Source organism: Mustela lutreola, chromosome 6 (assembly GCF_030435805.1).
Source record: "Mustela lutreola isolate mMusLut2 chromosome 6, mMusLut2.pri, whole genome shotgun sequence".
In the NCBI taxonomy this organism is placed as follows: domain Eukaryota; kingdom Metazoa; phylum Chordata; class Mammalia; order Carnivora; family Mustelidae; genus Mustela; species Mustela lutreola.
In genome coordinates, this window is record NC_081295.1 from 132,276,618 (window position 1) to 132,303,344 (window position 26,727).

At 38.0% G+C, this 26,727-nt stretch overlaps 1 protein-coding gene across 5 annotated transcripts in view; it reads right to left on the bottom strand.

Annotated features, from left to right (window-relative positions):
- Nucleotides 1–26,727, bottom strand: part of EXOC2 (exocyst complex component 2) — a 279,908-nt gene that overhangs the window by 119,195 nt on the left and 133,986 nt on the right. For all 5 annotated transcript variants that reach the window (XM_059179098.1, XM_059179101.1, XM_059179097.1 and 2 more), the window contains 2 exons: nt 21,941–22,066; nt 16,103–16,227 (listed from right to left, as the gene is read on the bottom strand). In XM_059179098.1, coding sequence (XP_059035081.1) covers nt 16,103–16,227; nt 21,941–22,066 — 251 coding nt within the window. The remainder of the gene's footprint in view (nt 1–16,102; nt 16,228–21,940; nt 22,067–26,727) is intronic.

The following is a 26,727-nucleotide window of genomic DNA, read 5'->3' on the forward strand; positions in this document are numbered from 1 at the left end:
AGCAAGCAGACGAGGGCAGACAGCACAATCCAACGATCACCTAAGGTACATGGGGGAGAGACTGTTCACTCTTCTTGGAGCACATCTGTGAGAGGTGGCATTCACAGAGATATCTCTTGGAGGACAAAAGAGCTGCAGAGCGCCATTTCTTCCCGCCACCCCACTCCCGGCCTAGGCACTAAGGGTAGAAAACCTGCACACTGGCTGTTTAGCCTCTGCTCCAAATCCCATGCCCCTGCACTCTAGCATAACTGCCCCAGAGCAATGAGACCCCCCCCAAGAAGACGTGCTCAGAACCCGCTATAGCATGACCTTAAAGTTTGGAGTTTCAAAAGTTACGAGACTTGGATGGGATATAACCCAAAGTGCACTGTGCTGCTCCAGGCAGGCAAGCAACCTGGAGATAGAAAGAGAGAAAACAGCGATCTGAGAAACACTAGGGATGCATAAGAGGAAATTATTCACTCTTCTGGAAGTGTTTCCCTGGGAGCAGCAAGCACAGAGACCCCTCTCTAGGGACAAAGGAGCTGGCTGGCACCATTTCTTTCCCCCATCCTTCAGCATAAACCAATTTAAGTAAACAGCACAATGCCAACACTGGCTGCCTAATCTGCTTATACCAAGTCTTATTCCCTTGCATTCTGCTGATACTGCTTTCCTCAGAGAAGGAGGCCCTTTCCCAAAAGACCAGCAGAAAACCCCTGTACCACATCTACTAACCATGGAGTTCTGAAAACTTCACTTGTAGTGGAAATAGCATCAGGTCTCATTTAACAAGAAGACCAGAGCACACCTAGTTAAAACTTGCCATACTCTGGCCAATGTCCAAACACTCCCAAACACAGTAGCAGAATGCATGCAGCATATACCAGAGATGCTTCCTGAAGCACCAGGCCCTGGACACTGTATGACCTCTTCTTCCTAAAGCTCTCAATATCAGGAAACACAGCAAGATTTTCTAATATAGAAAAAGACAGAGACCTAGACAAAACAAAAAAAACAGAGGAATTCGTCCTAAAAGAAAGAACAAAAAAAGGTCACAGGCAGAGATCAAATCAAAAAAGGTATAAGTATATGCCTGATGCAGAATTTAAAAAAACAGTCATAAGGATAATCACTGGGCTTGAAAAAAGAATGAAAGATATCAGGGAGATGCTTACCACAGATATAAAAGAATTTAAAAAAATGAAAAATGTAATAACTGAAATTCAAAACAGACTGGATGTAATGACTGCAAGGATTGAAGAAGCAGGGCAATGAATAAGTGATACAGAAAATAGTACAATGGACAATAATGAAGCCAAACAAAAGAGAGAATTATGGATCACAATAATAGGCTTAGGGAACTCCGTGAATTAATCAAACATAAAAACATTCATATCATAGGAGTCCCAGAAGAAGAGAGAGGAAAGTGGGCAAAAGGTTTATATGGGGAAATAATAGCTGAAAACTTCCTTCATCTAGAAAAGAATAGAGACATCCAAATTCAGGAGACACAGAGAACTCCCTCAAAATCAACAATAGCAGGCCAACACCAACATATTCCACAGTTAATTTGCAAAATACAGTGATAGAGAAAAACTCTTGAAGATAGCAAGACAAAAGAAGTCCCCAACTTACAACAGAAGACCTGAAGGGTAGCTGCAGAACTCTCCACAGAAACTTGGCAAGCCAGAAGACAGCGACATTCAATGTGGTGAATGGGAAAAATCTGCAGCCAAGAATACTCTACGCAGCAGGATACATAACAAGCTTCCCAAATAAACAAAAACTAAAAAGGACTTCATGACCATTAAACCATCCCTGCAAGAAATATTAAAGGGGACTTGTTGAGTGGGAAGGAAAGACCAAAAGTGACAATGACTAGAAAGAAAAAGAGAAAATCTCCAGAAAAAAAAAAAAAAGACAAAACAGGAATAAAGTGGCACTATATACATATCTATCAATAATAATTCTGAATGTAAATGGACGAAATGCTCCAATCAAAAGACACAGAATGTCAGAATATTAAAAAAAAAAAAAAAAGTCCCATGTACATGCCGCCTATAAGAGACTTATTTAGACCTAATGACACCTGCAGATTCAAAGTAAGGGGAAGTTCAGTGGAATTCTACCAAACATTTAAAGAAGAATTAATACCTAGTCTTCTGAAACTGTTTCAAAAAAATAGAAATGGAAGGAAAACTTCCAAACTTACTCTATTGGACCAGGATTATTTTGATCCCAAAGCCAGACAAAGACCCCATGAAAAGGGAGAATTACAGACCAATATCCCTAATGAACCGATTCTAAAATTCTCAACAGGACACTAGCTAATAGGATCCAACAGTAAATTAAAAGGATTATTCACCACAACCAAGTCGGATTTATCCCTGGGCTACAAACTGTGGTTCAACGTTTAAAAATCAATTAAGGTGATATACCACATTAATTAAAAAAAAAAAAAAAAAGGACAAGAACTATATGATCTTCTCGATACATGCAGAAAAAGCATTTGACAAAATCCATCATTCTTTCTTGACAAAAACTCCCTGCAGTGTAGGGATAGAAGCAACACAACTCAGTATCAAAAAAGGCATATGCGAAAAACACACAGCAAGGGGCGCCTGGGTGTCTGCTTCTGGTTTAGGTCATAATCCCTGAGTCCTGGGATCAAGCCCTATGTTGGGATCCCTGTTCCGTGGGGAGCTTGCTTCTCCCTTTCCTTGTGGCTCATGCTTCATTATCTCTCTCTCAAATAAACAAGTGAATAAGTCTTTAAAGAAAGAAAGAAAGAAAGACCCATAATGAATATTATCCTCAACAGGGAAAAACCGAAACCTTTTGTCCTAAGATCAGGAACACGACAGGGATATCAACTCTCATCACTCTTGTTCAACACAGTACTGCAAGTCCTAGCCTCAGCTATCAGAAAACCAAAAGAAATAAAAGGCACCCAAATTGGCAAAGAAGAAGTCAAACGCTCACTCTTCACAGATGCCATGATACTTTATGTAAAAATCCTGAGATATTCCACCCAAAAATTGCTATAAATGATACAAAAATTGAGCAAAGTCACAGGATATAAAATCAATGCACAGAAATTAGCTGCATTTTTATACACTAATAATGAAGCAGAAGATAGAGAAATCAAGGAATAAATCCCATTTACAACTGCACCAAAAACCATAAGATACCTGGGACTAATCCTAACCAAAGGTAAAGGGTCTGTACCCTAAAATCTACAAAATGCTTATTAAATTGAGGAAGGCACAAAGAAATGGAAAAACATTCCATGCTCTTGGGTTGGTAGAATAAATATTGTTAAAATGTCTATGCTACCCAGAACAATCTACACATTCAATTCAATCTCTATCAAAATACCATCAATATTCTTCACAGAGCTAGAACAAACAATCTTAAAATTTGTATGGAATGAGAAAAGATCCTGAGTAGCCATAGGAATGTTGAAATCAAAACCAAAGTTAGAGGCATCACAATTCCTGATGTCAAGTTGTATTACAAAGCTGTCATTATTGTGTGGCACAAAAACAGACACATAGATCAATGGAGCACAAGAGAGAATCCAGTAATGGACCCTCAACTCTACGTCAACTAATCTTCAACAAAGCAGGAAAGAATATCCAAGGCGGGGGAGGGGGGGACCAGTCTCTTCAACAAAGGGGATGAAATTGGACAGCCACATGCAGAAGAATGAAACTGGACCACCTCCTTACACCATACACTAAAATAAAATCAAAATGGATGAAAGACCTATATGTGAGACAGTAATCTGTCAAAATCCTAGAGGAGTTGGGATGCCCTGGTGGCTCAGTTGGTTAAGACACTGCCTTCGGCTTCGGTTATGATCCCAGAGTCCTGGGATTGAGTCCCATATCGGGCTTCCCCTGCTTTGTGGGAAGCCTGCTTCTCCCTCTCCCCCTGGCAGTGCTCACTCCCTTTCTCCTTCTCTCTCTCTCTGTCAGATAAATAAATAGAATCTTTAAAAAAAAAATCCTAGAAGAGAACACAGGCAGCAACCTCTTTTACCTCGGCTGCAGGAACTTCTTGCTAGACAGGTCTCCAAAAGGCAAAAGAAACAAAGGCAAAAATGAACTATTGTGACTTCATAAGGATAAGAAGTTTTTGCACAGCAAAAAACAGTCAACAAAACTAAAAGGCAACCTATAGAATGGGAGAAGATATTTGCAAATGCCTTATCAGATAAAGGGCTAGCACCCCAAAATCTTATAAATAACTTACCAAACTCAATAACCAAAAAAACAAAACTAAACTAAAATCCACTGAATGAATGGGTAGATGAACAGACATATCTCCAAAGACATACAAGTGGCAAACAGACACATGAAAAAATGCTCAATATCACTTGTAATCAGGCAAATACAAATCAAAACCACAATGACATACCACCTCATACCAGTCAGAAGGACTAAAATTAACAAGTCAGGAAATAACAGATGTTAAAGGATATGGAAAAAGGGAACCCTTTCACACTGTTGGTGGGAATGAAAAGTGGTGCAGCCACTCTGGAAAACAGTATGGAGGTGCCTCAACAAGTTAAAAATCGAGCTACCCTATGACCTAGCAATTACACTACTAGGTATTTATCCAAAGGATACAAAAACACAGTGACTCAAAGGGGTACCTGCATCCCAATGTTAATAGCAGCAATGTGCACAATAGCCAAAATATGGAAAGAGCCCAGATGTCCATCAACAACTGAATGGATAAATAAGATGTAATATATATATATAATTGAATATTACTCAGCCACCAAAAAGAATGAAATCTTGCCATCTGCAACAACATAGATAGAAAAAGAGGGCATTGTGCTAAGTGAAATAAGTCAGTCAGAGAAAAGCAACGTACATGGAATTTAATAAATAGAACATGAACACAGGGGAAAGGAAGGAAAAATAAAATAAGATGAATATTGAGAGGAAGGCAAATGATAAAGAGACACTCTAGGAAACAAACTTGAGGGTGCTGGAGTTGAGGTGTTTGGGAGGAAGGGATAACTCAGCCATGGGCATTAAGAAGGGTACTTGTAATGAGCACTTGGTGTATGCCACTGATGAATCATTAAATTTTACCTCAGAAACTAAAAAGAAAAGAAAAGAAGAAAAATAAAAGAAAAGAGAAAGAACAAACAGAAAAGAAAGTGAGGGGATGGAAAATCATTTTTCAGGCTAACGGACATCAAAAGAAACTCTGAGCAGCCATACCTATAGCAAATATACTAGATTTTAAACCAAATACTGTAATAAGGGGTGAAGACAAGCACTATTTCATAATAAAGGGGTCTATCCAACAAGAAGATCTAACAATTGTCAATATTTATATGACCAACATGTTTAAATACATAAAACAATCACAAACATAAAGGAACTCTCTGATAATAATACAATAATAACAGGGCATGTTAACGGCCCCACTTACATCAATGGACAGATCATCTATGCAGAAAATCAAAAGGAAGCAATGGCTTTGAAAGACACACTGGACCAGATGGACTTAAAAGATAAATTCAGAAGTTTCTATCTTAAAGCAACAGAATACACATTATTTTCAAGGACTTGGGACATTATCCAGAATAGATTTTATACTAAGTCACAAATCAGGCCTCAACAAGTACAAAAAAAGAGACAAGATGGCGGGGAAGCAGGAGGAGGCGCCCTTTCAACCTGTACCCTAAAGTGAGCTGATTACCTTCCAAAGAACTCTGATCACCCACAAAATCAGCCTGAGATCAGAATTATACACGTCTGGATCTCTACCGGAGCAGAAAATGCCAGTGGGCAGGTAAAGCGGAGTGGGAAAGTCGGACTGATATCAGAAGATAAACAAAAGGGGAAGGAAGCCACCAGAGGCGACCCTTTGGAAAGTAATATCTCAATATGAGAGTGCCCTGCGCCAGGGGACCAGCATTAAACTCCGGAGTCTGGTGGAAAGCACCAAAAAGAACAAAGGATCACGGGGGGGGGGGGGGGGGGGGAGGGATTGCAGGAATGGGGTGTTAGGGTCAGGGGCTTAAGTCTCCAGACCCAGGACAGCTACCCCTGCCGCAGAGCCAGAGAGAGTGCTGCAGAGAAACCAGGTCTTGGTCCCTGAACCACCAGCGCACCTGAGAGTGCTTGGCACCTGGCTCCTGTGAGGGGATGGGAGCCTCGCCAGCCAGCAGAAGCATAGCCTTTTTGCAGTCCCCATGCGAGTGCCCTGCCGTGCCATCAGAGTCTGTGTCTTACCCCGCACCCTCCCCTGAGAGAGGTGCACACAGACGCCAGCTGGGTACTCTCGGACCTGAAAGACCAGGCACTCCCAGCCAGGCCAGCGAGAAAATCTCAGTGTGCGATCGCTGCTTGGAATTTCACTGGCAGTCTGGAGCTGCCCAGACAGCAGCCGCTGCCATGGTTTGGGGTACAAGCAAAAAATCCCGAGTCCCCAGGGACCGCGACTGGGAACCTGCTCTGCCAGTGGCCAAGGGGGTTTTTATTTGGGCTCTGCAGCCAGACTGAGGCTTCTCTCTGAGAGGGAGGTCAGGGTGCAGTTTGCTTTCCTCTAAATCTACAAAAACCATCAAAAGCGGTCAAGGTGAGAGAGAAAAACAAAAGTGAACAAATAACCTCCAGAGAACAAGCCTGAAATAAAGAGTTTCCTCAGAGCCCACCCCCTTGAGGGGGGCGGGAGGACTTAACTCAGAGAACATCATTGACTGAAAACCCACGTGGCAGGCCCCTCCCCCAGAAAACCAACCAGGAAAGGAAAAAAAAAAAAGATGACAAGAGAACAACCACCACTACTTCATAGGACAATTTTTATTATTAATTCGTTTCCACTATTCTGGCTCATTTTTTTATATAGATAATTTTTTATTATTATATAGATAATTTTTTAACCTATTTACCGTCACAGTGAGATGTACAGTACATCAAATTTCATAATAACCTTCTAACCTGAACTTTTTGATACATACACCTGTGTCTTCCTTTTGCATTTCTATTTTTTTAATTTCTTCTTTTTTTAAATTTTAGCTTAGTTTAGTCTAGTTTATTCCTTTTCTTAATTTTTATTTTCTAATACTCATATAGAGTTAAACTTCAAGGTAATCCCCTTTCCCCAATCAATGCCACCCCTATAGGTAAACCAATTCCTAATCCCCCCTTTATCTTAGGAAAGTTGAATCCTTTAACAAAGATAGCAAGATACATCCAGGAAGAATCAAAACAACCTTCCTCACCCACACTGAGAATTTACAACCACTCTCCCATCTTTTTCTTCCACCAGTATTTGTGTGTTTTTGTGTTTGTCCTGATAGTATATAAATCTTACACTTGGGGTTCTTTGTGACAGGGAGGTTCTTCCTTTATTTTTTTTCTCTTGTCATATACTTTTATCAGTCTTTTTGTTTGTCTGTATTTGTTTGTATACTTCATAAATCTTCCCTTGGGGCCCATTTGGGCTGAACCTTCTCTTTTATCTCACCTTTCGTTCCTGTCTCTCTCCCTCTCTGTTTTTTTCTTTTCCTTTTCTTTTTCCTCTCATTTGGGTGGGGAACCCTGATTGCTCAGAAGCGTTCCAGGGTGTACCTTGACTGCACCACAGTCAATACATCCAACTACACCCATTCAGCCATCTCTCACCAAAATGACTAGGAGAAGGAATGCCCAACAGAAGAAAAATACAGAGGATGGACCTTCTGCAACAGAGCTAACGGCTATCAACATAGACAATATGTCGGAAAGAGAATTCAGGCTAACAATTATCCAAGCAATTGCTAGGTTGGAGAAAGCCATGGGTGCCAAATGGAATTGATTAGGGCCGAACTGAAAACGACTAGAGATCATGTTTTCAATATTAGGGAAAAGCTGAAAGCTACCAGGGATGAGCTTCACAATGCACTCAATGAGTTCCAATCTAATCTAAATTCTCTCAACACTAGAGTAACTGAGACAGAAGACAGAATTAGTGATCTGGAGGACAAACAGACAGAGAGAAAGGATCAGGAGGAAGCCTGGAACAAACAACTTAGAAGCCACGAAAACAGAATCAGGGAAATAAATGATGCCATGAAACATTCCAAAGTCAGAATTATTCGAATCCCTGAAGGGGAGGAGGGAAAAAAGAAGTCTAGAAGATATAGTGGAACAAGTTCTTCATGAAAATTTTCCGAATCTCGTGAATGGAACCAGCGTTCATGTACTAGAGGCTGAAAGGTTTCCCTCCAAGATTACAGATTCTTGAAAGTCCTCGAGACACCTTATAGTAAGAATGAAGAATTATAATTGTAGGCAGAACCTCTGGAAAGCAGCTAGGACAAAGAAGATCCTTACGTACAGAAGAAGGCCCATCAGAATAACATCAGACCTGTCCACAGAGACCTGGCAAGCCAGAAAGGGCTGACAAGATATATTCAGGGCACTGAATGAGAAGAACATGCAGCCACGAATACTTGATCCAGCAAGACTGACATTCAAAATGGATGGAGAGATAAAGAGTTTCCAAGACCCGCAAGGCTTAAAAGACTATGCAACCACCAAGCCGATACTGGAGGAAATATTAAGGGGGCTTCTTTAAAGGAGGAAAAAGCCCAAGAATAGCATTGAACAGAAATACAGAGACAATCTACAGAAAGAAAGACTTCAAAGGCAACACTATATCAATAAAAACGTATCTATCAATAATCACCCTCAATGTGAATGGCCTAAATGCGCCCATAAAATGGCACACGGTTGCAGACTGGATAAAACGACAGGACCCATCCATATGTTGTCTACAAGAGACTCATTTTGAACCTAAAGATACACCCAGACTGAAAGTGAAGGGATGGAGAAGCATCTTTCATGCCAATGGGCCTCAAAAGAAGGCTGGGGTAGCGATTCTCATGTCAAACAAATTAGATTTTAAACTAAAGACTGTAGTCAGAGATATAGAAGGACACTACATCATTCTTAAAGGGACTATCCACCAAGATGATCTAACAATTGTAAATATCTATGCCCCCAATAGGGGAGCAGCCAATTACATAAGAAAGCTGTTAATCAAGATAAAGAGTCATATTGATATGAATACACTAATCGTTGGAGATCTTAACACGCCTCTCTCAGAAACAGACAGATCATTGAAGCAGAAAATGAATAAAGAAACAAGAGCATTGAATGACACATTGGACCGGATGGACCTCATAGATATATACAGAACATTCCACCCTAAAACAACAGAATACTCATTCTTCTCAAGTGCACATGGAACCTTCTCCAGAAGAGACCACATACTGGGTCACAAATCAGGACTCAACCGATACCAAAAGACTGGGATTATTCCCTGCACATTCTCAGATCACAATGCTTTGAAACTGGAACTCAATCACAAGGAAAAGTTCAGAAGGAACTCAAACACCTGGAAGCTAAAGACCACCTTGCTTAAGAATGCTTGGATCAACCAGGAGATCAAAGAAGAACTGAAACAATTCATGGAAATCAATGAGAATGAAGACACTTCAGTCCAAAACCTACGGGATACAGCAAAGGCGGTCCTAAGGGGGAAATACATAGCCATCCAAGCCTCCCTCAAAAAAATTGAAAAATCCAGAACACAGCAGCTGTCTCTACACCTTAAGGAACTGGAGAATCAACAACAAATCAAACCAACTCCACACATAAGAAGAGAAATAATCAAGATTAGAGCTGAGATCGATGAGGTAGAAACCAGAGATACAGTAGAACGTATCAATGAAACTAGAAGCTGGCTTTTTGAAAGAATCAGTAAGATCGATAAACCATTGGCGACACTAATTCAGAAGAAAAGAGAGAAAGCTCAAATACATAAAATTATGAATGAAAAGGGAGAGATCACAACTAACACTAAGGAAGTAAAAACAATCATCAGAAGTTATTATCAACAGTTATATGCCAATAAGCTAAGCAACCTAGATGAAATGGATACATCCTGGAAAACTATAAACTCCCAAAATTGAACCAGGAAGAAATTGAAAACCTGAATAGACCGATATCTAGTAACGAGATTGAAGCAGTGATCCAAAACATCCCCTCCAAAAAGAGCCCAGGACCTGATGGATTCCCTGGGGAATTCTACCAAACTTTCAAAGAAGAAATAATACCTATTCTCCTGAAGCTGTTTCAAAAAAAACTAAAGCAGAAGGAAAACGTCCTGACTCTTTCTATGAAGCCAGCATTACCCTGATCCCCAAACCAGGCAAAGACCCTACCAAAAAGGAGAATTTCAGACCAATATCACTGATGAATATGGATGCTAAGATTCTCAACAAGATCCTAGCAAACAGGATCCAACAGCACATTAAAAAGATTATCCACCATGACCAGGTGGGATTCATCCCTGGGCTACAAGGATGGTTCAACATTCTCAAATCAATCAATGTGATAGAACAAATTAATAAGAGAAGAGAGAAGAACCACATGGTCCTCTCAATTGATGCAGAAAATACATTTGACAAAATCCAGCATCCGTTACTGATTGAAACGCTTCAAAGTATAGGGATAGAGGGAACATTCCTGAACTTCATCAAATCTATCTATGAAAAACCCACAGCAAATATCATCCTCAACGGGAAAAAGCTTGCAGCCTTCCCATTGGGATCAGGAACACGACAAGGCATGACACCGCCCCCAATCCCCAGAAGTCAGGCTGAAACAAAAAGAGGTCAAGAACACTAAAGGGGCATCTAGGTTGGACTGTGATCAATATGGATCAAAATGGACTCTGTACATTCCCTCAACCACCTCTCACCAGAATTACTAGGAGGAGGAACCCCCAAGGAAAAATTCACAGACCAAGACCCCTGCCACAGAACTTCTGGATATGAACATAAGCAACATGTCAGAAATAGAATTCAGAGTAACAGTTATCCAGACAATGGCTAGGCTGGAGAAAACCATTAGTGGCAATATAGATTCTCTAAGGACAGAAGTGAGAGCTGATCTGGCAGAACTTAAAAATGTTGTCAGTGAGGTTCAATCTAATCTAAATACTTTAACAACTAGGGTAAATGAGGCAGAATACCAAATTAGTGACCTAGAAGATATACTGATAGAAAAGAAGAATCAGGAGGAGACCTGGAACAAACAGCTTAGAAGCCATGAAAATGGAATTAGAGAAATAAATAATGCCATGAAATGTTCCAATGCCAGAATTTACTGGGATACCTGAGGGGCTGGAGAGAGAGAGAGAGAGGACTAAAAGATATAGTTGAGAAAATCCTAGATGAGAATTTCCCCATTCTGGGGAATGGAACAAGTGTTTGCATCCTAGAAGCAGAGAGGACACTCCCCCAAGATCAATGAGGGTAGAAAGACCTCGAAACATGTGACTGTGAAATTCGTGAATGATAAATTCAGAGAAAATGTTTTAAGGGCAGCTAGGGGGAAGAGATTCCTTACGTACAGAGGGAAGAACATCAGTATAATGTCAGACCTGTCCACAGAAACCTAGAAAACCATAAAAGGCTGGCAAGACACATTCAGGGCACTAAATAAGAAGAACATGCAGCCAAGAATATTTTATCTGGCCAGGCTGACATTCAGAATGGATGGAGAGATAAAGAGCTTCCAAGACCGGCAAAGACTAAAAGACTAGGTGACCACCAAGCTGGCACTACAAGAAATATTAAGGGGGGTTCAATAAAAAAGAAAGACTCCGAGAGTGATACAGAACAGAAATTTACAGAGATAGTCCATAGAAACAAGGACTTGACAGGCAACGTGAAGACAATAAAAATGGTCTAAATGCTCCCATAAAATGGCACTGGGTTGCAGACTGGAAAAAACAACAGGACATATGCATATGCTATCTACAAGAGATGAATTTGGAACATAAAGATACATCCAGACTGAAAGTAAAGGAAAACCATCAGTCATGCCAATGGGCCTCAAAAGAAAGCTGGGGTAGCGATTCTCTTATCAATTTATTTATATCATATCAAATTATTTTAAGCTCAAGACTACAGTCAGAGATACAGAAGGATACTACATCATTCATAAAGGATCTAACAAGAAGATCTAACATTTGTAAATATTTATGCACCCAACATGGGAGCAGCCAACTACACAAGCCAACTATTAATCAAAATAAAGAGTCATACTGACATGAACACATTAATTGTAGGGAATCATAATACGCCACTCTTAGCAGTAGACAGGTCATCTAAGCAAAAAATCAATAAAGAAACAAGAATTTTGAATGACACATTGGGCCAGATGAACCTCATATATACAGAACATTCCATCCTAAAACAACAGAATACTCATTCATTTTCGAGAGCACATGGAACTTTCTCCAGAACAGACACCATACTGGGTCACAAATGAGGTATCAACTGATACCAAAAGATTGAGATTATTCCCTGCATATTCTCAGACCACAACGCACTGAAATTGGAACACAATCACAAGTCTGGAAGAAATTCAAACACGTGGTAGCTAAAGACCATCCAGCTCAAGAATGTTTGGCTCAACCAGGAAATTAAAGAAGAAATTAAACAATTCATGGAAACCAATTAGAATGAAGACACACTGGTACAAAATATATGGGATACAGCAAAGGCCATCCTAAGGGGGAAATACATAGCCATCTGAGCCTCCTCAAAAAAACTGAAAAATCCCAAATACACCAACTCTCTTTACACCTTAAAGAACTGGAAAATCAACAACAAATTAAGCCAACCCCATGCATGAGAAGGGAAATAATTAAGATTAGAGCAGAGATCAAGGAGTCAGAAACCAGAAATACAATAGAAAAACATCAACAAAAGTAGAAGCTGGTTCTTTGAAAGAATTAATAAGATTGAGAAACCACTGGCCAGACCAATCCAAAAGAAAAGAGAAAGGATCCAAATTAATAAAATTATGAATGAAAGGGGATAGATTACCATTAACATCAAGGAAACAGAAGTAATCATCAGAAATTATTTTCAACAGCTATATGCCAGTAAGTTGAGCAACCTAGAAGAAATGGATGCATTCTTGGAAACCTATGAACTTCAAGACTGAATCAGGAAGATACTGACAACCTGAATAGACCAATAACTAGCAACAAAATTGAAGCAGTGATCAAAACTTCCCAGAAAACAGAGTACAGGAACTGATAGAATCTCTGGTGAATTCTACCAAACATTCAAAGAAAAAATAATACCTATTCTCCTGAAACTATTTCAAAAAAAAAAAAAAAAAAAACTGAAGGAAAACTTCCAGACTCTTCCTATGAAACCAGTATTACCCTGATCCCCAAACCAGGCAAAGATCCCATCAAAAAGGAGAATTTCAGACCAATATCCCTGATGAATATGGATGCCAAGATTCTCAACAAGATTCTAGCTAATAGGATCCAATAGTACATTAATAAGATTATCTACCATGACCAGGTGGGATTTATCCATGGGATGCAGGTGTGGTTCAACATTCCCAAATCAATGTGAATAGAACAAATCAATAAGAAAAGATTGAAGAACCACATGGTCCTCTCAACTGATGCAGAAAAAATGTATGATAAAATACAGCATCCTTTCCTGATTAAAACCCTTCAAATTTGTATGAAACCAGAAGGGACCCCAAATTGCCAAGGAAATACTGTAAAAGAAAAACAAAGTTGGAGGCATCACGTTTGGATTTCAAGCTTTATTACAAAGCTGTGATCACCAAGACAGCATGGTACTGGCACAAAAACAGACACATAGACCAGTGGAAAAAGTAGAGAGCCCAGATATGGACCCTCAACTCTAGGGCCAAATAGTCTTGAACAATACGGGAAAAAGACAATACAGGAAAAAGACAATCTGTTCAATAAATGGTGCTGGGAAAATTGGACAACTATATACAGAAGAATGAAACTTGACCATTCTCTTACACCATACACAAAGATAAATTCAAAATGGATGAAAGACCTCAATGTGAGACAGGAATCCATCAAAATCCTAGAGGAGAACATACGCAGCAACTTCTTCAAGACACGTCTTCAAAGGCAAGGGCAACAAAAGCAAAAATGACCTTTTGGGACTTCATCAAGATCAAAAGCTTCTGCACAGCAAAGCAAACAGTCAACAAAACAAAGAGGTAACCCATGGAATGGGAGAAGATATTCGCAAATGACACTACAAAGGGCTAATATCTATGATCTATAAAGAACTTTCAAACTCAACACCCAAAGAAATAGATAATCAAGTCAAAAAATGGGCAGAAGACATGAACAGACACTTGTTCAGTAAAGACATACAAATGGCTAATAGACACATGAAAAAATGTTCATCATCATTAGCCATCAGGGAATTCCAAATCGAAACCACAGTTAGAAGTTAGAACACCAGTTAGAAGGGCAAAAATTAACAAGGCAGGGGAAAAAAAAAAACAAATGTCAGAGAGGATGTGGAAAAAGGGGAACCGTCTTACACTGTTGGTGGGAATTCAAGTTGGTGCAGCCACTTTGGAAAACACTGTGGAGTTTCCTCAGAAAATTAAAAATAGAGCTACCCTATGACCTGGCAATTGCACTACTGGGTATTTACCCCAAAGATACAGATGCAGTGAAAAGAAGAGCAATCTGTACCCCAATGTTCATAGTAGCAATGTCCACGCTCACCAAACTGTGGAAAGAGCCAAGATGCCCTTCAACAGACAAATGGATAAAGAAGATATGGTCCATATATACAATGGATTATTACTCAGCCATTAGAAAGGATGAATACCCAACATTTGCATCAACATGGATGGGACGGGAGGAGATTATGCTGAGTAAAATAAGTCAAGCAGAGAAAGTCAATTATCATATGGTTTCACTTACTTGCGGAACATAGGAATAACATGGAGGACATTAGGAGAAGGAAACGAAAAGTGAAGGGAGGGAAATAGGAGGGGGAGATGAACCATGAGAGACTGGACTCTGGGAAACAAAACTGTGGGTTTTAGAGAGGAGGGTGAGCCTGGTTGTGGGTATTAAGGAGGGCATGTATTGCACGGAGCACTGGGTGTTATATGTAAACAATGAATTTTGGAACATTGCATCAAAAACTAATGATGTATTGTACCATAACACAATTAAATACAATAACACAATTAAAACAAAAAGTAGCATGAATAAATGTTCATGGATCGCGAGAGACTGGATGGATCCCCCAGACATCTAACGACTTTTGCAAAGGAAGAAAGGTCTTGAACCATAATGGTATGCTTTTGTGTAAAAAACCAAAACCAGTTAGTCCTTTTCCATATCCACTTTTCACTTTGGCAAGTGCAAGGCAGCAGGAAATAGTCTTTACCATTGGGAAGATTTCTACCTCTGCCATCTCTCAGGGTTGTAAAGAGTTCTCTGTAGAGACACAAAACCAGAGATGTCTTCTCCATGTTACCTTCGCAGCTCAAGGCAAGGGGTGTTAAGAGTCTATACTTCAGAATCTGGGGGTCTTTCATGGGGAACTTGAAGTGAGACACTAAAATGATGAGTCTGAGTTATAAAAATCAGTCTCATTACTTTCTGTTCATAATTTCTGTGCTACCAATTATGATATAGACACCATGTGAATGTGCTACTTGTAAAAGTGTAAATGCTTGTAACAACTTCTACAGGCTGATCACAGGGGACTAGAAAAGAGATCTTTAAATTCTTTCAAACTAGGAAATTCCATAAGTACGTGGGTTACCTCAGACCCATGTGCAAACTGCAAACATTTTATCCTTATTTTACCATTTGCTCATATCAGCTATACAATAATTTCATCTATAATTCTGCCTGACCATCCATCTACTCAACTCAAATTCCTTCAAATACTTCACATTTTCTTTTTTTTTTTTAACTGAATATCTCATTTAATCTTCATGACCACCTTTTGATATAGATACCCTTATTGTCTTTTTACAGTTGAGGATACTAAGTCCCAGAACAATGAAGTAACTTGTTTAAGATCATACAGCTATGAAGTGTTAGAGCTTTATAGAGCTTTTAATTAATCTTAATATATTTGACAATAATTAACAGGCTTTGTGCCTCCTAAGTTTTAAAAAAGCCACTTCAAAATCTAAAACTTTTAAGACTAGGTTACACAATGACTTAGCTATATCTACAGTCAAATTTATATACATACCTCACTGAAAAGGCTTCCATTAACATATGAAATCCAGAGTTTCCAGAAGTTAGGCAGCTGACTTAAAACAAGCTTGGTCAACTTTTCAACAAATGCCACCCGGTGAGGAGTTTTGTATCTCCATGCTAAGGGGGGAATAATACTATGAATATATTTTGAATTAAGAATAAAAATCGGTTTGAACATATTAATGCCCTCCCACCTAAAAAGGTCCCACCTTGTCCCACTTTGGCTGTAGAGCTTTAATTTGGTGATAGACCAAATATTTCCTTTTCCACATCGCATTACCAAAGCCTCCCCAGCACAGCTAATACACTTTAAGAATACACAGAGAATACCATGCTGTTCTCAAAGGTGCATGGCAGGTGGGGGAGTGGCAGACTGGTCAGGACGACACAGCAGGAGAAGTAAGGAGAATCCTTTGGGTTTTCAACCTTGTCTTCAAGATATTCTACTTCTCTTCAAAAGTCATGTTTCCAAACAGCAAATTCATGTTTTCAAACAAAAGGCAAAGACAGGGCAAGGCCAATTAGCCTTAAATTGGAGGTAAATATCAACCAGTTAGAAATGTCACTATAAATGCAGTGAAAGTTCAATAGTGAACCAAATTATCATAAAGGAACTTATTCAAATATAATCATATAACGAATAACTCTTCCCATAACAAAGAAATTTAAGAAAAAATAAAACTATTGAAGCCTCTTGGATTACATATCATTCAATGCAGTTATTGTGAAGTGGGAAATAAGGTCTTAAAGATTTTTTATGGAAATAAGTTCACAGGAATAAAAGCAAATTAGTAATTCAGTGAGTGTTAATCACTTCGTTTCTTCTCTTTTTCTTATCACATTCTTTCCTGTTTCCTCCTTCCTCCATGCCCTGCTTCCCCTCCCTGCTGTTCTGCTTCATAGCCTCCAGCAGGAGCAGGGCAGAGGCATTCCTACTGTCTAGTTCACAGCAATGATCAGGAGAACTGGGGTCAACTTCCAACTTCTATTCAGCAACTTCAAAGACAGTTCAGATAAGGGAACTTCCATTAATTCCTTCATCAACTATCAGCTTCCTTTCAAAATACTCAAGCAAAATACTCAAGCAAAAAGTTCTGTTGCAAAAATTATTATTATTTTATAATTATTATTATTGTTATTCTAGGAAGGGTGGATTTTATTTATTTTTAAATGTTTCATAATAACCTAAAAAGACAACATATGGTTAGAAAAGACAATTTAAAAGATATATAGAACAAAGTCTGTCTCCCACCTACATTCCCTTCCCCATTTGCCTACTTCCCAGGTACTGCCCTAAGAAACTGCTAGTAGCTGCTTGTGATTCTTTCTAACATGTCTTTTAAATACACAAGCAAATATAAATACATATTCTCTCCCGTTCCAACTGTTCTTTCACACAAATATAAGCATATTAAACACACCCTTTTGACTCTTGGCCATTTTCATTTAATAATGGATCCTGGAGTTTTTCTCTATCTGCACATAAAATGTTTCTTTTTTTCCCCCAAAGTTACACAGTACAATTGACCCTTGAACAACACAGAGGTTAGAACACTGACCCCCTGCACAGTCAAAAATACATGAATGATTTCTGATTCCACTAAAACTGAACTACTAATAGCCTACTGTTGACCAAGAAACTTACCAACTATATAATGTGTTAATTAATACATTATATATGTATTATGTACTATACTCTTATGCTCTTTCTAATTTTTTCAGTATTTCTAGGCTACATGATTCATCTGAGAGTTTTTTCAAATTGTCACAGATCACCAAAAAACTTTCCAATGTATTTACTGAACAAAATCTATGTATAAGTAAACCTGCACAGTTCAAACCAGTACAGTTCAAGGGTTAACTGTGGTTCATATTTTGTATGTATCATAATTTTTTAAAAAAATCCCTTCATAAAGGACAAGACTGTTTTCAATGTTTTGTAATTAAAATTAGTGCTTCAAAATAAATAAAATAAAGTGCTTTAATCAATAACTCTGTACAACATTTAGCACAGGTACAAGTTATCAGTGTAGAATAAACTCAGAACAAGAATTGCTGAATCCAAGAGTACATGGAGTTGTGATTTTAGTAAGTGTTATTAAATTGACCTCTATGGGGATTCTTTACACACCTACCAGCAACACACATAAACACATAGAAGCTTCCTTATAATCTATAATAACCAATGAACAAACCAAACAGGAAAAATTTCCAAACAGGAAAAATTTGGGGATTTTGCCAACTGGTATCCCACTGCAGCATTACATGGCCATTTAAATTTTTATTTTAAGTGAGATTGAGTGCCTACCTTCATATACTTTGTCTATGAGTTGTGGGGAAATTCAGTTGTCACATATGTGAAAGGCATGGTTCTACATAGATACATAGATACAGATATTCTACATACATAGACCACTAAGACTCAAAGATCAGTCTGCCATGGGCAATGTGCCCACTCCAAAGAAAGATAAGGAACATTGCCTTTTCACCAATGTAAAGGAAAATTTCATTTCAAAAAAATACAAAATAAGCAAACACATTAAACTCAGCTTCAGTCTTGTTAAATCCATTAATTAGTAAGTATTCCAACTCAAGGGATTTTATGGTAGGAAAAGCAGTTGGACAAATATAAATGAAAATATGACAAAACAATCCCATAAGGCTTCCAAAAAGATTTCTTCAGCTGAATCTTTTTATGACAGAGTAAGTGGTAAAATTTTTTCTAAGTTCACTATAGTACAGAGTGATAATACAGCAGCTAAATAATATTACCAAATAATCATACTGAGGTGGGAGTTCTGTAATTACTTAATGTGTTGACACTTAATCGTCAAGGTTCTTGGAAAAAGACAGGTCCCTGTAGCCGCCTGCCCAGAAACAGGAAATATTTTTCAGTTTCATGTTTTATTTGGTCTTTTTATTACTAATGGAATATATATATATATATATATATATATATATATATATATATATATTCATAGCTGAATTTAAAGCTTTTCCCCACAACTCATAGACTCTCATTACATATATATATATGTAATGAGAGTCCTATTTACCTATTCCTTCTACATCTACTTCAATCAAATTTTGATCATTATCTGAAAATGATCCTGGGTGTTATTTTTGTACTGAATCCAATGTGTCTTAAATAAGTTCCTATATGATATTATCAGTCACAGAATAACTTTGAGTTACTGCCTAAGACTGATGAAAAGAATTTTTTACTATAAGCAATTTTCTTCAATGTTTCAGTTTCAAGTAATAATTTTAAGGAAATTAAACATGGATTTTACTTCTACTCCCAGCTATACTGGAGTAATAAGGATTAGATTCAACCTCCAGTTATAAACAACTAGAAAACTGGGGATGGGGGCAGATAATATAAACTATTTTAGACACTGGACAACAGGCAGCACAGGACTAATTCCCAAGGGAAGGGAAATGTATGGTGAGCCCACAGTTGCCATGGCTTTCAGTCTACAGACAAAACAAAACAAAACAAAAAACTTCCAAAAATCTGCATTAAGAGTACTTCTAAGTCTTTGCTGAGTCCTGCATATATGGAGGGAAACTTCACAAAACCAGGGAAAAAACAACCAGGGTAAACAATTCCCAGAAATAATACAGAGCAGGGAGACCTTATACATCTGAACAGCCAGAGGAACAGTCTTTATCAATTACCTGGGCCTTTCAGTACAGACCCAAAAGATCATGCTTGAGTAGTAGGGCTAAAGTATTCCCAGAATGAAGGCTACTCTAGGCCTGCTCTAGCAAACCAGCAGAAGCCTTGAATGGCTCAAACTTACTGGTAAGTCTGAGTACGGTACTGATAAAACAAAGTCTAGCATTCCTTAAAGGAAGACAACAAAACTCAAACACTCAACATCAGACATTCACATGATAAGTAGGGAAATATGAACCAGAAACCAAGAGAAAAAGATCAATAATAGTAAATGCAGAAATAACAGAGATGACCGAATTAAGCAATAAAAGCAATATTCAAATATTTAAAGGAAAAGGAAAATAATGAGGATGGAAAGGTAACATACATAAAAGAACCAAGTGGAATTTCTAGAGATGAAAAATACAGTATCTGGAATTTTCAGGTTAGACACTGCAGATAAAAGATCAGAAAAGTTGAAGGCATTAGCAATTGACTCTATAATGAAGAATGGAAAAACTGGGGTGAGGGAAAAAGGGGAAACAGAGCCTCAGTGATCTATGAGATAATCTATTGACCTAACATACATGTAATTGGGGGCACCTGGGTGGCTCAGTGGGTTAAAGCCTCTGCCTTCGGCTCAGGTCATGATCTCAGGGTCCTGGGATAGAGCCCTGCGTCGGGCTCCCTGCTCAGCGAGGAGCCTGCTTCCCTTCCTCTCTCTCTACCTGCCTTTCTGCCTACTTGTGATCTCTGTCAAATAAAATCTTAAAAAAACCAAAAACAAAAACAAAACAAAACATGTAATTGAAGTCCTGGAAAAAGAAATAGAACAGAAAAACACCTGAGAAAACTATGGCCCCAAATTTTCTAAATTTGATGAAAATTTCCAGAATCTCATAAAATAGATTCAAGAGGTTTGGCAAAACCCAGGCAGGATAAATCTGAACTGTTCAAGATGATATAACTCATTTAAAGTTAAGACTCGTGAATAGTCTCTAATTAGCATGTCAGCTGATGGTAGTAAATTACTTAAGAAGTGAGGTGGAGGGTTTTTAGACCTGATATATTATCCTACTAATTAAAAGAAGGAAGCATTGTTTAAAAACTCAGGTGGGTTTTTAAACTCAGGCACTTCAGAGTCAGACCCTGGAAGCCATATTTGCTTAGAGGGCTATATTTCCTTAGAGGGCTACAATACACTACCGTATACAGAAGCAAGTAATTCTGTTCTTTCACTGTGTATATTAGTTTGATGGGCTTGGTAGGAAATGGGAACAGAACAAGAAGGAACACTGAACCCTCCATTTAGTACAAATGAATCATCTAATTTTAAGCTGTTCCTATGATGGGCATTCATTCATATTTATTAATGAAACCTTAGAAAAAGCCCTACTCCAGGACTTGTAATAACATAAAATACTTTAAAATAAACTTTGGAGGTATTTAATATAAAGTAAGATATTTCTATTACCCAATTTAGATTTTTTTTTTTTTAAGATTTATATTTTTAAGTGATCTCTATACCAAATATGGAGCTTAAACTCACAACCCCAAGATCAGGAGTTGAATGCTCTACCAACTGAGCTATCCAGGCATCCCACCCTATTTGGATTTCTTAGATCTGATATTGAGGTTATAAATAACCAGTGACTAGTAAATAAATAACTAAATAACCAGTGACTAATTGGTACCCAAATGCATTATAACCAATGATTTTGGTTATAATTGTAAATAAACAATATGTAAATATCAACTTTAGAAAGTTAAGAAATGTAACATATTTATAATTCAAGATGCTTTATTCTTAGGAAAAATGATTAGCAATAAATATATTAACTCTTCTTTCCAAAGCAAATTTTAAAATGCATAAAAGTTATTTCTGTGTAGCGACTATAGAGATTACTTTTGTTACAAATTTCATCTTAAATAAATTCTCACAAAATATTTTCTGTGCCATGTTTTTAAAAAGCCAATCATAGGAAAAATAAAACTAGACTTTAGCGAGTTTTATTCAACAACTATGTATGTTGAATAAACATTCACCTATGAAGGGTGGTAATACTTAGCAGCAGTAATATGACTAAATAGGAAAATTTCCAAGAGAAAAGTGTTTAAAATTGCACAAGTACAAATTTAAAAAACAAAGTAGGGGATAGAGATACTTACTGTCATCTCGACCAGACTGAAAGCTGCTGCCCCTCTTCAGTGACGCCGTCTGACTGAGAGGACCCAACACCAAGGGACGGGTATCATTATCCAGATCCAACATGGGACTGTGAAGGACTGGAGTACCTAGAAGAGAGGTGACATTCCCATAGATTCCACATATTCTTATTTAGTTGATTTAATGGGCTACTTCTCTGAGTTATTTCTTCCTCACTTGTTCTATTCTTATAAATAAAATATTTACCAAGCAAAATAAAAAAATATTTTCTCTAAGTTGCTTTTAAAAGTCAATCTCACCATGACAGATTCATAGGATTTGATGATCCATTACTCTGGCTTACTACATAGATATAACAAACTGTGAGAGAAACTTATGTAACATTTTAGAATGAATGTTCAGCAAAACTGGCAGGGGCAAAGGTGGGGAAAGGTCTACAAATCAAAAAATCAGGATGAGAAATCATTTTTGAAGAACAACTTGACACTTGGGAGTTCTGACTCTCTTTTAATGAAGCAGCCTTAGAGCACAGTCTGACTTTTCCTTAAAATTTAAATCCCCAAAGCGTGCCTGGGTAGCTCAGTTGGTTAAGCATCTGCCTTCAGCTCAGGTCATGATCCTGGGGTCCTGGGATTCAGCCCTTGTTGGGCTCCCTACTCACTGGGGAGCCTGCTTCTCCTTTTCCTCCCCACTTGTGCTCTCTCTTGCTATCTCTGTCTGTCTCTCAAACCAATTAAAAAAAAAAAATTAAATCCCTAAATCCTAAGATTTCTTTGTTTGGGATGTGGAATTTGATTCCCTCTTTCTATTCCTGATGCCAGCCACCCAATTTGGATCCTTCTCACCTCACCCTGTAAATACTCCAGAAGTCTAACATTTTAACTACTTGTCAGTAAACTTTCTTTATTGCCTGGAGTAGTATCACTGAAATAGTGCTTTCTTGATATGAGCATCAAGTCTTCCAGAAAACCCTTAGAAATTCAGTCCAGTCCAAATTATCCTAAAAAAGAGAAAACATTTTTTTTCTAAAATGGATTTCAAGAATTACTTGTATCTCATGTTGCTGAGTTAGTAAGACTTTGGCTTTATGTGGTAAAATTCGCACTGTCAGTCTGTAGAGGTGCTTCTCACTACCATTCTGAGCTCTTCAGCTGGGCATCCAAAGAGCTTCAACACAAACAATTCAACAAGAAGAGTATTTGCCATGCATACAACACTTACATATTCTCCCTATGAAAATGTATCTTACATTTTTATGCCTTATTTCCTATCCTCTCTACCTGAAAGGCCCTACCTACCTGTCCTTCCTCTCCACCCACTTAAACTCTCATCCTTAAAAATGCAACCTGAATTTCAGCTGCTCCATGAAGTCACCTCTTATTATTCCAACTCAGAGTTACCTATCTTCTCTGCCTTCAGATACCAGTGAAAAGTAACATAATTCAATTGATTTGACATTCTGCCTTCTATTGTTCTTTAATAGTCAAGTGTTCCTATCTCCAAATCAAAATACTATCTTCTAAGGTTTAAGAGTTAAATATTATATCTCTGCTCACAATCACTAGGCCTTCTGCAAATAACTGTCTCAATGTAAACGGAGTGATTAATCCTAAATTACTCAATAAGGACTCTATTCCTTCTTTTATAACTTAATAGAATAATAAAAGCATATAAATTTGTTTTCAAATGCAAAATATAAAACACAACCCTGCCACTGATAATATGTTATTCAATAATACTTAACAAGTATTTATTGAGTACCTCCTATGTGCCAGGAACTGTAAGCCATGAAGATAAGCTGATGAGTAATAGATATGGCTCTGCTCCCAAAGTATTTACTTTCTGGTAGTAGAGGCAGAAAATAAAACAATAAATAAAATACAGTAAAAACATGCTGTGGAAAACCTGCTTTCAGGAGATCCTTCCTTTCATGAGCCACTTAACATGACAGAGTATGAGCTAACTCCTTGTAGTCTCACAAATTCTACTAAGGTATGGTTTGTAGAAATAGAAATAAAATCATCTGTGGACAGAATTTTTGTTGAAAGAGAATTTTACTGAAGACATACTATGTGCTAAATGCTTAATTTACATTCATTTCTACTTGGGAAAACACTACCTAAGATATGACCTGTGTAATTCTATACTTTAAAACAACAATTTATTTGTTAAAACACAAAATAAATGATATGTGATACAGAGTAAAAAAATACAAACAATGAAGAAATGATATTTTTGTAATTTATTTTTTTCTATATTAAAGGCAAAGTTTGTGTGGAAGCTTTTAATGACTTATGACATTTTCCTTTGCAGTTTATAGAGTTACCACTGCTGCTAACTGTAGAATTCAAAATATCAATTTTCTGACATATTTTAAAAGGAAATAAAAGGAGGCAAACTTAGCATCACAATATTTACATAAAAATTATAATATATATAAAATTTTACATTAAAAGATGAAAGAAAAGAATGAAAAGGCTTTAATTTAAAATGTTACAGGGGTGCCTGGGTGGCTCAGTGGGTTAAAATGTTACATGTGGGGTGCTTGGAGGGCTCAGTGGGTAGAGCACCTGACTTTTGATCTTATCGTCAACTGCACATTGGGTGTGGCACCTACCATAAAAAGTTACGTTACTCTTGAAGATTTCAGAACTATACATTTTTTAAAAGATTTACTTATTTATTTGAGAGAGAGAGAGAGAAAGAGAGGATGAGTATGGGGAGGGGCAAAGGGAGAAAATCTACAAGCTGACTCCCCGCTAAGCAGGGAGCCCATGCAGGGCTTAATCTCAGGACTCATGAGATTATAACCTGAGCCAAAACCAAGAGCTGGAGAGTCAACCAACTGAGTCACCCAGGTGCCCCCAAAACTATACATTTTTTATTAAGAAGGAAAGCACTCCTGGTTTCCTAAAAATACATTATGTACCATTCCTACAAAAAATATAATTACCATATTTGAATAGATCCTCAGAAAAAGATTTTCTCCAAAACTGATGTGTTTACTGATGAGGGAGCAGGAGGCTGGCTGAGGACAGAGCAAAAGCTGGCGCCTTGCACCCCCTCTTCACCCGCTCCCCTCCATATGTGTAGCATTCCTCAGGCACCCCTGACCACCATAAAACGATAAATAGTTAACTTGCAGGGATTGCAATCCTGCAGAACAGGAATCTCCCTTGCTCTACAGATGTCCTAGAGACCTAAACAGGGAGGTTACCTTATCAATAGCACAAATTTCCAGAGGCAAATAACTCTCAGTTCCTGAAGCCCTAATGTCTCCCTCCCCACCATAAACTGGAGGAGGCTGAGGTAGAAGGGAATGTAAATGGTAGCTGGATCATAATGCCCCACCAAGAATCTCCCAACTATCTTGATGTTAGTGCCTAACCTAAAGACAACAATGATCAAGCCATAAGGGCAAGGCCTCCCCAGGGCACCTTATAGGCCCTCCTTAACATGTGAAAACTCTGTTGAAACCTCCCATCCCTTCCCCTCACCTTCCCCCAACCACAAGGTATATAACCTGCCAACCCTCACAACCCGGGGCAGCAGCTCTTCCTGCCCACGGGTCCTGTCCCCGTGCTTTAATAAACCACCATTTTGCACCAAAGATGTCTCAAGAATTCTTCCTTGGTCATCAGCTCCGGACCTCAGCCCACCGAACCTCACCTAGGTTCTAGAACTTCATCATTTACAATGTTAATATAAATGGTTTAATTTTAAATCATTTATAGTAGTTTAAGTAAATCTTGAATTTTGAAACCGTTAAAGGATTATCTTCCCTTTTAATAATAGAAACTGTATTAAGAATACACTTTTCTTCTTTTAGAAACCATGTCATCATTTTCTGTAACATCAGGAAAAGAAAATTTAACATGAACTAATTTCTTAATTGACAGTGTTGAATTCTATCAAGTATAGCACAGCACCAGGGAGCTAAAACAGCATATACACATCCTCAGGACTAACCAGCATCTGGAACACATCTACTAGATGCATTTTTGCAGAGTGACCAGAAGATAGCGCTTCAGCACCGCACACATGCATAAGCCCTGCAAACAGTGGACATTAAACTCAGAAATGAGCTTCTCTAACACATTGCTTTTTTGTTGTTTAAAAAAAAAAAAAAAAGAAAGAAAAAGAAAAAGGTCTTAAGATCAGTTATTTTATAGGGAATTAGGAAGACTTCCTTTGAAGACAGAATTAAAACATTTTTAATCTCAGCTGTTAGAAACTATTTACTATTAAGAGTCCAGAAAAACCCTGAGGACTCAAACCCTCCTTTTAAATTTAAATTATATGACGAGGCATTCCTACCCTATAAAATTATTTTAAATATGAAGCTGCTTTGATGATAAGTAAACATTACTATGAAAAGAAAATAGAAAAAGATGAGAAAAACTATTTCTGTAACATCAAATCAAAGAAAGGCTTTAAAATATGTCACAAGATAGTATATTTCCTCTTGATTGTTTTACCTCACAATATGACAGCAACATCTTTTGATGTGTTTAAGAGAAAATATACATTAAATAAAACATATGGTTATTAAATGAGAATAATTGGGAAATTTCATTTTTTTTTATTTCTTTTCAGCCTAACAGTATTTATTGTTTTTGTACCACACCCAGTGCTCCATGCAATACATGCCCTCCCCAACAGCCACCACCTGGTTCCCCCAACCTCCCACCCCCCGCCCTTTCAAAACCCTCAGGTTGTTTTTCAGTGTCCATAGTCTCTCATGGTTCACCTCCCCTTCCAATTTCCCTCAACTCCCTTCTCCTCTCCA